The sequence below is a fragment of the Falco cherrug genome, chromosome 4 (assembly GCF_023634085.1).
Source record: "Falco cherrug isolate bFalChe1 chromosome 4, bFalChe1.pri, whole genome shotgun sequence".
NCBI classification, from domain to species: domain Eukaryota; kingdom Metazoa; phylum Chordata; class Aves; order Falconiformes; family Falconidae; genus Falco; species Falco cherrug.
The window spans coordinates 38,055,648-38,067,890 of NC_073700.1; the positions used below are offsets into that span (position 1 = coordinate 38,055,648).

The 12,243-nt window shown below is 55.4% G+C and overlaps 1 protein-coding gene across 1 annotated transcript in view; it reads right to left on the reverse strand.

Moving 5' to 3' along the window:
• LOC102050790 (mitochondrial Rho GTPase 2) overlaps nt 1-11,969 on the reverse strand; it is a 45,427-nt gene extending 33,458 nt beyond the window's left edge. Inside the window, exons 1-16 of the mRNA XM_055709636.1 lie at nt 11,903-11,969; nt 10,930-11,024; nt 10,648-10,824; nt 10,250-10,367; nt 9,600-9,770; nt 8,542-8,665; nt 7,719-7,786; nt 7,515-7,624; nt 6,385-6,615; nt 5,690-5,758; nt 4,516-4,626; nt 4,269-4,414; nt 3,906-3,963; nt 2,213-2,331; nt 1,860-2,021; nt 808-920 (exon numbers count right to left, since the gene is read on the reverse strand). Coding sequence (XP_055565611.1) covers nt 808-920; nt 1,860-2,021; nt 2,213-2,331; nt 3,906-3,963; nt 4,269-4,414; nt 4,516-4,626; nt 5,690-5,758; nt 6,385-6,615; nt 7,515-7,624; nt 7,719-7,786; nt 8,542-8,665; nt 9,600-9,770; nt 10,250-10,367; nt 10,648-10,824; nt 10,930-11,024; nt 11,903-11,912 — 1,882 coding nt within the window. The 5' untranslated portion in view covers nt 11,913-11,969. The remainder of the gene's footprint in view (nt 1-807; nt 921-1,859; nt 2,022-2,212; nt 2,332-3,905; nt 3,964-4,268; nt 4,415-4,515; nt 4,627-5,689; nt 5,759-6,384; nt 6,616-7,514; nt 7,625-7,718; nt 7,787-8,541; nt 8,666-9,599; nt 9,771-10,249; nt 10,368-10,647; nt 10,825-10,929; nt 11,025-11,902) is intronic.
• Nucleotides 11,970-12,243: the final 274 nt, after the last annotated feature.

Genomic DNA, 12,243 nt, shown 5'->3' on the forward strand with positions numbered 1-12,243 from the left:
TGTGGCAAGGGACGTACTAGATTAACTGCCTGAGATACAAAACCCTTTCAATTCCACATCTCAAATCCTCTCTGCAGCACATTGAGGAGGGAGAGAGAATACAGATCTAAAGAAACTGGGAGGTTTTGATTCAGGTATAAAGTCCAGCGGTCAACGCACTGGTGAGAGCCAGCACTGCTACCAGGACACCCAAGGACATCATTTCATCTCCTCTTGGGTGTTTTCTCGTCCACGAAGTGAGAACCGGAATCACATACCTCTCTCAAAGGGGCATGCTCAAGATTAATCAGCTCAATTTGCCAGAGCAAAGTATGCACTAAGTTTTAAGATATCAGAGCAATCACACTTGAAAGCAAATTCTTCCCACTGTTAAAATTAATGGAAGAGCTGAAAGCTGTACTACTTAGTATACAGCAACAAAGATTTCCTAAACACTCTGCACAGGCTGAATAATGGAAAAAATCCCTCAATTCATCTTTTTCGTTGGTCTGCTTAGCTCTTTTTCCATCTCTACATTAAGACTCCCATCAGCAAATTAAGACCTTGTTTCATGTTTCTAAAAGTAGTGTTTCTCTGAAAGTGCAATCAGCATTTAAAACGCTCAAATTCTTTCTTAAAATTATACTTTGCTGTACTAAGGAAGACTATTTGCAGCACTTAAGAGGCAAATAGCCAGCAATGATCTAATCAACCCAAAATAATCCTTGGAAGTAGGTAAGTAGCTGGTTTATTTTACCAGAGATTTATCTATGGTCATTTTGGACCCCGAGGATGGTTGAGGTGCTCCCTGCCTGCGGGTATTCCTACCTGAGCCACCGCCTGCCCCGTCTGGCCGTGCAGGCAGGAGCCGCCGTGCGCTCCTCATGCAGACGTTCTTGTAGTCCACCTCCAAGACGTGGCCGCTCTTGCTGCAGACAAAGCTGTACGGGAGAGAGACCCCTGCTCTGGCACACCGGGGGCAAGAGAAGCAGTGCTGGCAGGGTTTAGTTAAAGCCCAGCTTGGTTCACCCGTTAAACGGTTTGCCTGATGGAAAGCAATTCTGGTTCCTGGTAATGTAACAGGTCAACAAGGTGTCCAAGGGCACCTTTCCACGCGCTGCCCTACAGATCTACAGCCAAGGCAGAACTTCCTATTTTATTTCCCATCCCTTTGAAACCTTAATTAGCAAAAATGCTAAAAGCCCAGCACAGACTGCAGAAATGAACATCCCTCTGCCACAGGGAACAGCTCGGGGAAAGATGGGGCCAGCTGAGCTGGTCTGACTTTGATGATTAAAATAAAACAACAACAACAAAAAAACCCCCAAAAAACCCCAAAAAAGCGTGTGTTTGTCTGTGTGCAAAAGGATATGTACCGCACTCCTCCCGCTGCCAACAGAAAGCTAACCACGAGGCTCGAGTGGGGAGTGATTCACTAAGAAACAGCAGTACAGCAAGAGGAATACCCGTTTCTTGGGCTATTTTGCAAGCAGCCCAATTTCTTTTGGGAAGCCAAGCGTGCCGAGGAGGAGGGGGCTCTCCCAGCTCCAGGGGGCACCTGTATTTTATAGGGAGAGCCTGAGCAAAGCGTGGTGCTTTGAGCTGGAAGGCTTGCAAGCACATAGTGAAGGAATGGGGACTGAAACGGGAGGGTCAGCACTGACTGGAGCTCCAAACACCTCCCCATTTTTGTTTGTTTGGGGGTTTTTTAGGGCATTTAGGATAAGGTGTGAGTTTAATCTTTCAGTTCTGAGCACTGCCTACATCGCTGCTGGAAGGGATGCTGGGCACTGAAGCTACCACCCACCGATGTAGCTAGGGGATACCGCAGAGGCAGGAAGGGGGAAGGGAAGCAGCCAAAAGCCATGGCAGCCCCTTACAGTGCGCGGTCCTGCGGCTCCCGCTCGGCAGTGTGCCCCTCAGCGAAGGCCAGGTCGGTGAACTCCAGGGAATGGTACTCGCCCAGCTTGATGGGACACGAGCGCAGCTCTCCATCCCGCACTCGCCACAGCCTGATGTTGTCCCGGCCGCACGACACCATCCTGTCCCGGGAGAGGCTGCGTGAGAGCCGGGCAGGACCCCCCAAGCACCCGGCAAAGGCCAGTGCCCCAAGGGCCACCAGCTGACAGCCAGGACACAGAGCAGGGATGGCAAACAGATGGCTGCAGCCCTGCAATTCCCCCCGCAGCCACGCCAGAACCAGTGCTTTTGATTTATTTTCATTGCATGCTACCTGGTATCATCAAAAAAAGCGATCTTCAAGGCCTGGATGTCCACATCCGTGTGTGCTTTGGCCAGCACGGCCACCTCTCCGCCACGGGTCACCTGAGCAGTGTTCCACACCACCACCATCTGAAGCAAGAAAACACAATGGCAGAGCTGCTCAAACGTGGAAAACTTGGCAGCAAAAGAGCTTTTCATCACAGCAGCTGGGCAGCTGCACGTACAGGAGCCTGCTCCAGAGCTGGGCACAATGTATTGATAGCAGAGTTGAAGCAGGGGAAACAAAAACCCTCTCACACAGAGGGTTTAGGACAGTCCAACAGCTTTGCAAAGCTTCATAGCAATATTCTTCTCTGGCATCCATAATTATAGGTTCTAAATCCTAGGGCTGCCTGGCAACAGGGCTCAGACTTGGAAAAAAAATCCACAGAGGAGTGGGAACTCTGCCTGCCGAGACACAGGAACTGCACCAGGGCTGAGCCGGGCTGCCGGGGCTGGAGGTAGCACAAAGGCGGCTGCACTGGCTCCCGCAGCACTTCGCTCCCATGCAGGTTTGCATGCTCGGGGCACCCACCACAAGGGGTGAGAGAGTCAAACCCTTTCCTCAAAGGAAAGGGGGAGATGGGTGAAGAAACGCAGGTGATCTGATGCTCTGCATTTCAGAATAGCATTAAAAACAGAGCCAGGATCACCTTGGAGGCTGGGGTGGGCTGAGGCATCACCCTGGGAGAGGTGCTCCCAGCCAGCACCCATCTTCCCATCCTGCTTTTGCCTTATTGATGCCCCACTCCCCAGTTTTAGCTCACCAGCTCCCACTCAGATCACAGACCACTGCCACGTGCTGGGAACAAAACCAGAGCAGTGTTTGTTTTTTCCTGCAGGCAACACGCAGTTAGCAATGGCACAGCTAATTGCTGGTGGTCGTCAATAAGGGATCAGTGGATGAGAACAGTTCCACTGATAAAGCAAAACCCCCAGTCCCATGAAACAATTTTATTTTTGGCTGCTACATGTGGGATCTGCGTCATCCCCTAGCTACATCGGTGGGTGGTAGCTTCAGTGCCCAGCATCCCTTCCAGCAGCGATGTGGGCAATGCTCAGAACTGAAAGATTAAACCTCACATCTTGCCCTAAATGCCCTAGAAAAACCCCAAACAAACAAAAGTGGGGAGGTGTTTGGGGCTCCAGTCAGTGCTGACCCTCTCACTTCAGTCCCCATTCCTTCACTACGTGTTTGAAAGCATTCCAGCTCAAAATGCCACACAAACACGCGTCACCCCCAGCCCCGTGGGCCAGAATGGCTGTGGAGGCGGGCAGCATCGCTGCGCCTGAGCCTGCGGCGATCCCCACAGGGTACAGGCAGAATCACACAGCCCCCTCCATCACCCTGCCTGGGCTCAGAGCTGGGCTGTGCCACACTAGCGACAGAAACAGCCCCAAACCTCAGCCCCAGCAGCTCTCTCGAGCTGCTTCCAAAAGCATTTTTTTTGCTTGCAGCTGAGGAACGCTCACAAGCATCAGGTAGAAGGAAAGTATTTTTTAAGCACCTAATGGAAGGGATTTCCCTCTGACTGCAGTGAGGAACATGCCAAGGAAAGCCCAGAGCAGAGGTTTGTCTGCAGAATAACTACATAATCCGGGAGAACAGTCATCTCATGTCGCTTGTTCACAGGGCAGGGAAACCTCCAAGTTTCAGTTCTCACCGTTTTGCCGTGCCCATCCTTTCCAACACCACACAGAATGGCTCCGCTGTAGGAAAAGCTGCAAGAAGAGGCCACCTGGTGAAACGCAACTCCTTGTACTCCGAGTGCACTCAGCGGGGAATAAAAGGAGACAAGTTGTGGGTATGGGGAGACAGCACAGCCTGAGGGATGAGCTCGGGAGGGAGCTGGCAGCATATCGGCTGTTCCAGGCCAGCTGCCAGCAGGTCTCAGTGATAAACACAGGCAACTGAAGCAGAGCTGTAACTCACCCCTGGTTTATCACGGCCCAATAGCACAGAAAAGCTGCCGTGCTGCAACACTTCACCCACCCGAATGCATCCCTGCACCCAGGCTGAAACCCACCTCAGGGACAAGAGGGAATGGATGTGGGTTTTAAACACAGAGAGGCAGCTGCCCGTCGGGAAGTCCCAGAGACGCAGCACGCTCAGGGGACCAGCCTGCACGGAAGCCAGCAAGGTGCTGCTCCCGTTGAAGGCCAGCGCTGACACCTGCGGGAAGCACCAGGTCAGGGGCTCTCCAGAAGCACTGGGACTGGGGGTACGTCTGGGGCACAAGGATGGCGCTACCGTATGGCTCTGTAAGGAGTTACCTTATCCGTGTGTCCGAGGAAGAACCTCTGCTCTCCGGTCTGGATCTGCAGGGCCACTATAACGGCGTGGCAGGGGTAGACCACCGCAGCGTTGTTCTGAGTCCACAGTGCCTGCAGGACCGAGACCGCAATGAGAGGGCCGCGGGACCCCCAGAGATGCACCAGGTCCTAGGCTGGACCCACAAAGATTTCTTCAGCAGATTTGCCGCACGCATGCAGGTGAGGGGATGCTTTCCCACACACGGGCTGAGCTTCTAACTCGCAAAGGAAAACTAAAACCCAGCCAACATCCTACTTAATTCAGTGGATTTACTGTACCAATCATGTCTACGACGTGAACAGCAGATACAAGGGCAAAGATGTTGCTGGCAGAGCTCTGAACTGGCTGAACCAAACCCACCCTGTCTCTAACACAGACAGCAAGCCGGGCTCCTGTGAGGCACAGCGCCCCACGGAAATGATCCAAACACAGCTCCTCCTTTCCAGAGTCCTACAAAGCAGCTCTAGTTTTAACGGGATAAAACGCGGAAGCTGTGAGACCTGGGGAAGGGGCTGGAGCACAAGTCTGATGAGGAGCAGCTGAGGGAACTGGGGTGGTTTCATCTGGAGAAAAGGAAGCTCAGGGGGGCACCTGATCGCTCTCTACAACTACCTGAAAGGAGGTTGTAGTGAGGTGGGAGTAGGTCTCATCTCCCAAGTAGCAAGAGACAGGACAAGAGGAAACTGCCTCAAGCTGCACCAGGGGAGGTTTACACTGGGTATTAGGAAACATTTCTTCACTGAATGGTTCATCAAGCACTGGAACAGGCTGCCCAGGGAGGTGGTGGAGTCACCATCCCTGGAGCTATTTGAAAGATGTGTAGATGTGGCACTCAGGGACATGGTTTAGTGGTGGGCTCAGCAGTGCTAGATTAATAGATGGACTAGATCTTAAAGGTCTTTTCCAACCTAAATGATCTATTCCAGCTATAAGGCCCCCATAATTTTTAATTCACCGCCATAGCAGCAGAAGACCTATGCACAAACATAAGCTTGTGCCTATCTGCTTTGGGGTCATTTTCCCCATCAAGACGTACAGGAAGGGTGGCACTCGGCTGCCTTTCGTGCCTGCAAAAAATCAATACACCGGCCACGTGATTACAGATCAGCTCCCCAAACCGCCTGAGTTACTGACCCACTTGGTGCTGCAGCCTCCAAAGCCAATAATCATTCTCAGCTTCAGGATGGGATCTGGTAAAAGCCTCTGGAAAAGAAAGACAGCACTTAGAGCTGGATGGAGGTCCTCAGCCCACAGGGCCCTTCCGTCCCCATCACTTGTTTCTCTCTAAAGCACAGAAGCAGCTTTGGTCCCCTTCTGCTAGAGGGGATGGCTTTAAATTACTGAACCTGGCAGAATTCAGAGCTGGCTGGAGGGAGGAGCTGGGGTTTGCCGGTGTTGAGCAGCTCTCCCACCCAGGCTGGGGGTTGCAGCCAGCCCTTCCCAGAGCCCTGGCAGTGCCCAGAGAGCCGGTGGCTGCTGCGGGAAGGGCTGTCCTCCTACCCTGCAGGCAGAGGTCCACCTGCAGGCTGGCATGCCTGATCCAGGGTCCTTCCCATACATGCTCTGGGCAAATTAGCAAACATACGTTATTGGCTTAAGGCCAGTGCACTTGATCACAAGGTCCCTCTTTCAAGGCAAGTAAGATACTAGTGGAAAGGAGAACTGCTAGTCAGAAAAACTAACACCAGCGAAAGAACTCCATAGGATTAACTGAAACTCCAGCCTGAAGCTTGCATCTCCTCTGCTGCTTCTGACAGGTTCACAAGCACCAGCCCTAAGCGTTCCAAAGCCACTCTTGAGCTCCTGTGACTCCTCAGCGCTTCACCCACCTCCTCTGAGCCGACACGGACAGTTCGGCTGGCTTGTTTGCTCTTCTGGTGAGCATAGACGTGGATGGCACCATCACTGACTGCCGGTGACTGCCCGATGTCCCCGACACTGGGTAGTCGCTGGTGCTTCTCTAGCTCCTGGTTCCCAGCAGGCATGGCTCCCCAAGGCCCTGGGGCTGTCAGGTGAACCTCAGGGATGCTTTTTGTAATTACCCGACACCGGCGTGGCATCTGAGAAAGAGCAAAGCCTCAGACAGAGCTCAGCCCTCCTCCCAGCACCTTCCACCCACCACAAAGGCACAGGGAGACAACCGCATCTCCCCAGGTGACTCTTCACAGCAAATACAAACAAGGACAAAGCAACACGGAGGGAGAGCATCCCTGTAAGTACCTAGCTCGGCCAGGTACGTTAACCAGCTGCTCTCCCTACGCTGCCAGTGTTGTCTGTGCAGAGTTTGCCTCCTCCAGACAGCAAACCAGAGCTCCAGGAAAGATCCAGCCCTGAGCAGTCTCTGAAGGGCTGCCCTCTCTCCACTGAGCAGGGGAGGCTAAAAGCACCTGGCCAGGCTGCTTGGTGCTTCCCAGTTCAGAACAGCAGAGGGGTCGGACTCCTCACTTTCTCCCTCTCCGCAGCCTGAGAAGGATGGCTTTCCCCAGTCCCTCTCCAAAAGCCCATCACCACGCTGATTGCAGGTGCCAGCTCCCACACCACCACCAGCAGGGAAGGGCGAGGGCAGCAGCCTGCAGTCCCAGCCATCCAGACTCCACACACTGCTCTGCTCCCCGAGGGCACCCCATCAACTTCTTTAGTCGCCAGTCCTCATTCCTTATCTATAATTTGAAGACACAACTATTTGCTGGCTCAGTTGAGACAGGGAGGATAGATGTCTGGAGATTAAGAGGTACTCGGCATTTATCTTGTCTCTGCTCTGTGCTGTGCCATGCCAAACCACCTGGGCATTAACTGACCACAGGGTCAACAGACCAGGGGGCTGACCTGCCTGGATCAGCTGCAAATGACAACAAGCACCTTCTACATCTTAATTAAAGGAACTCAAAGACAAGGCGTGGCAAAAACTCCATGGGAGGCAGGAAGGAAGAGGCTGCAGTCTCCTCCACAGTGCACTTACAGCTTTGGGACTGATTATCTGATGGATGAGGGACAGTCGGTCACGGACTGCTTTGGTGAGTGTCACTGGCTGGGGCAGCTGGCAAACGGGGTCCTCTGAGACTTGGCCACCTGGGCAACATGAGGAGCAGGTTGGGCTCTTCTGGAAAGCCAAGGCACCCACCTGGGGTGGCACAGCCTTGGCTGCTGCCCCCAGCCTTCCCACCTGCCGCAGGACCGGGACAGCTCTTCTGGATGGAGTCGTATGGTAGCTTGGACCCCTCGGATGGGAACCTGAGCAAAATCAGAGGAAGGTGCCATGTAATCGGGATATCGTGCTAGCACCCACAAATCCTGGCACAAAAGTCTCTTCACTGTCTCCTATAGGATTCCCTGCTTTTGCCCCACCGTCTCTGAAATATAAGGATACTAAAGTACCTCCCAAGTCTGATCTACAGTGTTAGTTTCCAGGGGTTAACTTGGCACCACGAGCGCTGGGCAAAGCCGCTAAGCCAATGACTGGAACGAGCTGCGATCTATGACCAACACGATCCTCTGGCAAAAACCTCACCAGCGATGGGAGCCCAGCGGTGAAGCTGAGGAAGGTACGCTGACACCTGACCCTTGATGAGGCATTACAGCTGATGACAACGCAGCAGCCCGTCAGACTGCCCCTTACATTAGCAAGGGGCTGAAGCGCTCCCTAGGAACAGCACGCACAGAGGAAGGCTTGCATTATGCTGGTAGCCACAGGAGCAATCCCAGCAAGAGACCGAGAGAGAGGACTGGTGTCCACGCCAGGCACAGGAGTGCTCTACAGCCTTTTTCCTGCCCCAAAACATCACCGATCAGCAGTTAAGCTCAGACCAGGGCAGATGTGTTAACTCCACCAAAATGCTGGAGTTGGGTTGACCAAAATGTCTCCGCTTGAGCCCCAGATTTGTCTGGATCCATCATTCCTCAAGCAGCGTTCCCCATCCTGCCTTCCCCCAGGAACAGGGAGGTCGTGGAGCCGCCACGGGTCCGAGCATGGCCAGGAGCAGCCATACCTGATGTAGTCGTAGAGGTCGTGCCACTTCTGTCCCTCCGGAACAGGGAAAGCCATGTCCCGCGGCATGGGAGCAACCCCGCGGCAGGCCAGGCTGGCTTGCTGGGCCTCGGAGAAGGTCACACCTGGCAGCATGGGGACAGATAAAGAGAGTGAGCTCTCCAAGGCCTGCGGAGCTGGCTGAAATCCCTTTTTCTGTGGGACATGGGCACAAACTACTTCCCTCTGTGAGAATGCCTGGAAAACAAAGATTACAGCCCTAAGGTCTGTAACAAACTAACACACCTTTGCACCAGAGGATTCCTGAAACTCCCAACCTCCAAAGAAGACCCCAGAGCATAAACTCTCGGTGTCGAGTTATAAATCTGCCAGGCCAAAGCTTCACTTAGATTTCTGTTCAGTGATTCAGCAGTTTCACATGATTTGTGTTAAGGCTCTTTTCTCATTTTCTCATCTTCTTTCCTTCATGCATTTGTGAACTCATGAAAGTCTCCATGAGATCACAAGTTTCAGGAATCTGAAAGCAGCATCTCTAACTCCCTCCTCACTGATGCCTTCTGGCAGGTCAGGCAGATTTGCAGCACAAAAAAAGAAAGGCAGAAACAAAGGTTTTGACCTAAGTATCTCTGCCACATTGAGCAGGTGAATAAAAGAAGCAGGTTGAAAGATTTCCGAGACAAAAAAACCACAGGCTCTTCCAGCAGATAAAAGCACAGGCATTAGAGGAGTGAGGCTTTTTAACACCTTTTTTTCCCCTGAAAAAATATTCTGACTTTGGTAAGATATTTAACTTTGCTCTTACTGTTCGCTTTTACAGCTGGAAAATGAGAGGACTGCTGCCTCCAGAGGTCAGGAGATTGTATTCACCAGCTTAACATTGTATTGAGTATTTTGCCCTTTCTGCTCCATATCGTGCTGCTACAGCAATGGCAGCCCAGGGCAAACAGCCCTGCTGGCATCACGCCTGCAAAAACAGCTTTAAACCCCCCCAGGTCCCATGCAGGCTGGGTTGAAGTCACAGGAGAAACCTGAGGCTGCCCCGAGGTCTCGGCTCCCCACCTGGGTCGAACACCAAGTCGCTGGTGCAGAGGTTTTTCACCAGCAGATTGGAGCAGAGCCTGATGCTCTTCAGGTGGCTGTAACGGCGGTTGAGGTAGAGGGAGAGGATGGAGTGGAGGTCAAGCACCAGGCAGGTCCAGCGCACATCACCAGGGGCTGCCCCCACCAGACCTGGGGAGGAGAGTGGCAGGTGGCAAAAGGGAAAACAGGAAAAGATGCTACAGACCTCGGACCTTGCGGAATGGGAGACGCAAGATGAACGCAGCTGAGTAAAAAGTATTTATCAGTCACAACTCCCACCAGGCTTGGCTTGTCTGGGCTAAAATGGGAGATGGGGAAAACACGCCTTAGAGCTCACTACTGCAGCGCAGGGGTGGGAAAGGACAGACAAGCAGCCCCGCTGCCTCCATGGACACGTGCCCAGCCTGACACGGCACCCTGCTGTTCAGGAGAACAGGGGTGGGGACATCCCTCCTGGGAGCTACAGCTCCCACCTTCCAGCTGCTGAGTCTCCTCTCAGAACCACCACCCTTCGTCCTCCTCAAATACATCAAGTCAACTTCTGAACTCTATTTATTTTCTACCAATTTATTTTGGTGGTGATGTGCTAGCCCAGTGCCACCAGTGGCAGCCCCCCGCACACTCCTCACCGCGCCTGGATGGTGAGCCCTTGGCTGCTCCGCAGATGAAGGGGAACTGCAGCCAGGTGGCCGTGGACTTGAACTCCTTGAAGAGGTTGGAGAAGGAGATGCGAACCACCTGGTTTTCCTGAGCAGACAGACACACATAGAGCTCTAGTCACCCTGGTGGCTTCAGCAGGGAAATGCTGCAGAGAATAACGCACATGGTTGTGTCTCCTGTCCCCTCGGTGGCACCTGTCCTCGGTGGAGATGCCATGAGGATGGAAGCCATCCCCACCTCGGGGTAACCCCCCCATCAGCAACAAGAACCGGCCAAATTCTGCACACCCCAAGAAGACCACCACTGCTACCCTCTGGTCCTTCAATCAGGCCACGACGGTTCAATGAGGCCACCCCATGTCATGTACCTTGGTGGTGACATCCAGGTGGACCACGAAATGCTTGTGGGGCATGGGCCTGAAGAGCAGGTAGAGGTAGCGCCCCACCAGCCCCAGTGACTGCGTCCCTGTCCGGGGCAGCTGCAGGTAGCTGCTGGCAGGGGTGGAGCTCCGGATCCGGTACACGGTTCCCTTCAGCCTCGTGTCCTTCCAAAACCAGGGAAAGGGATGGCAGGGGGGATGGGGGTGTCAGCACTGCCCACCTGTGGCTGCCTCCCCCCCACCACCCCATGGTGCCGGTGTCCCTGTTACCTTGAGGGCGGCCACGTCCCCCTCCCTGGCGGAGCGCTTCCACTCCTCCACGCGGAAATGCTTGAAGATGTTCAGGTAGGGATGCTGCCAGGCTACTGGTACCATCACCGGGATCAGCGGGGGGGACAGTACCCCCGCCCGGATGTCCCCCGTTATTCCTTGTACTGGGGACTCTGCCAATACCCCCATGTCCTGAGGTCCCCCACCCTGTTATTTCTGCACCCTGTGCCCCCGTGCCCTGGTGACAGCCCCCAGTACCCCCATACTCCGCGCCCCTCCAACCCCGGTGATGCCCCCGGTACCTCCGTGCTCCGAGTCCCCCCAGCCCTGGTGTCACTCCTGTGCCTGGAGCCCAGTGATGGACCCGGTAACGTTGTGCCCCTAGTCCTCCCACCCCAGTGACACCCCAATACCTCCATGCTCCGAGCCTCCCCCTGACCCGAGTGCCCCCCCCCCAGCCCCGGTGATGGACTCAGTACCTCCATGCTTCAAGTCCCCCCAGATCCGTGTCACCCCCACAACCGGTGACACCCCCGTTTATATCCCTGTGCTCCGAGTACCCCCAGCCCCGGTGTTGCCCCGGTATGCCCGTGCCCTGAGCCCAGCAGCCGCGGTGCCCCCTCGGTACCTCTGTGCCCCGGGCCCAGCAGCCCTGGTACCTCCATGCTCCAAGCTCAGCAGTCCCGGTAGTCCCCCAGTACCCCCGACCCCAGCAGCCCCAGTGCACGCAGCACCCCGGTGCCTAAGTCCAGCGGTCCCAGTACCGTGGAATCAGCAGCCCCGGTGCCCCCATGCCCCGAGCCCAGCAGCCCCGGTACTCCCAGTACCCGAGGTACCCCGGTGCCCGACTCCAGTACCGCCCCAGTACTCCCTTGGCCTGAGCCCAGCAGCCCCGGTACCGCCCCGGTACCCCCGGCACCCCCAGCCCAGCCGCCCCGGTAACCCCCCCCCCCCCCCCCGGAACCGCCGCTACCTGCCGCCATGGCGCGCGCCGCCGGCTCAACCGTCCCGCGCGGCCGCCGCCAATCCGTGCGCGCCGCCCGCAGCCACACCCCGCGGGGCGGGGCCTGTTGCGCGTCACGTGACCCCGCCCCCCGCCCCCTCGGACGCGCAGGGAACGGCCCCCCGCGGCCGCCGGCCCGGGCCTGGGGGCGGCGATCGCGTTACAGGCGGGAGCGAGCTGTCGGGACACGGGCGGTTTATGTGGAACGCGGGGCTCAAAGGGCGGGGGCCTCAGAGGACCGGGGGGTGCTCAGAGTTGCCGGGGGGGCGGTAGTGCTCAGAGGGCCACGAGGCTCAGAGTGCCGAGGGGGG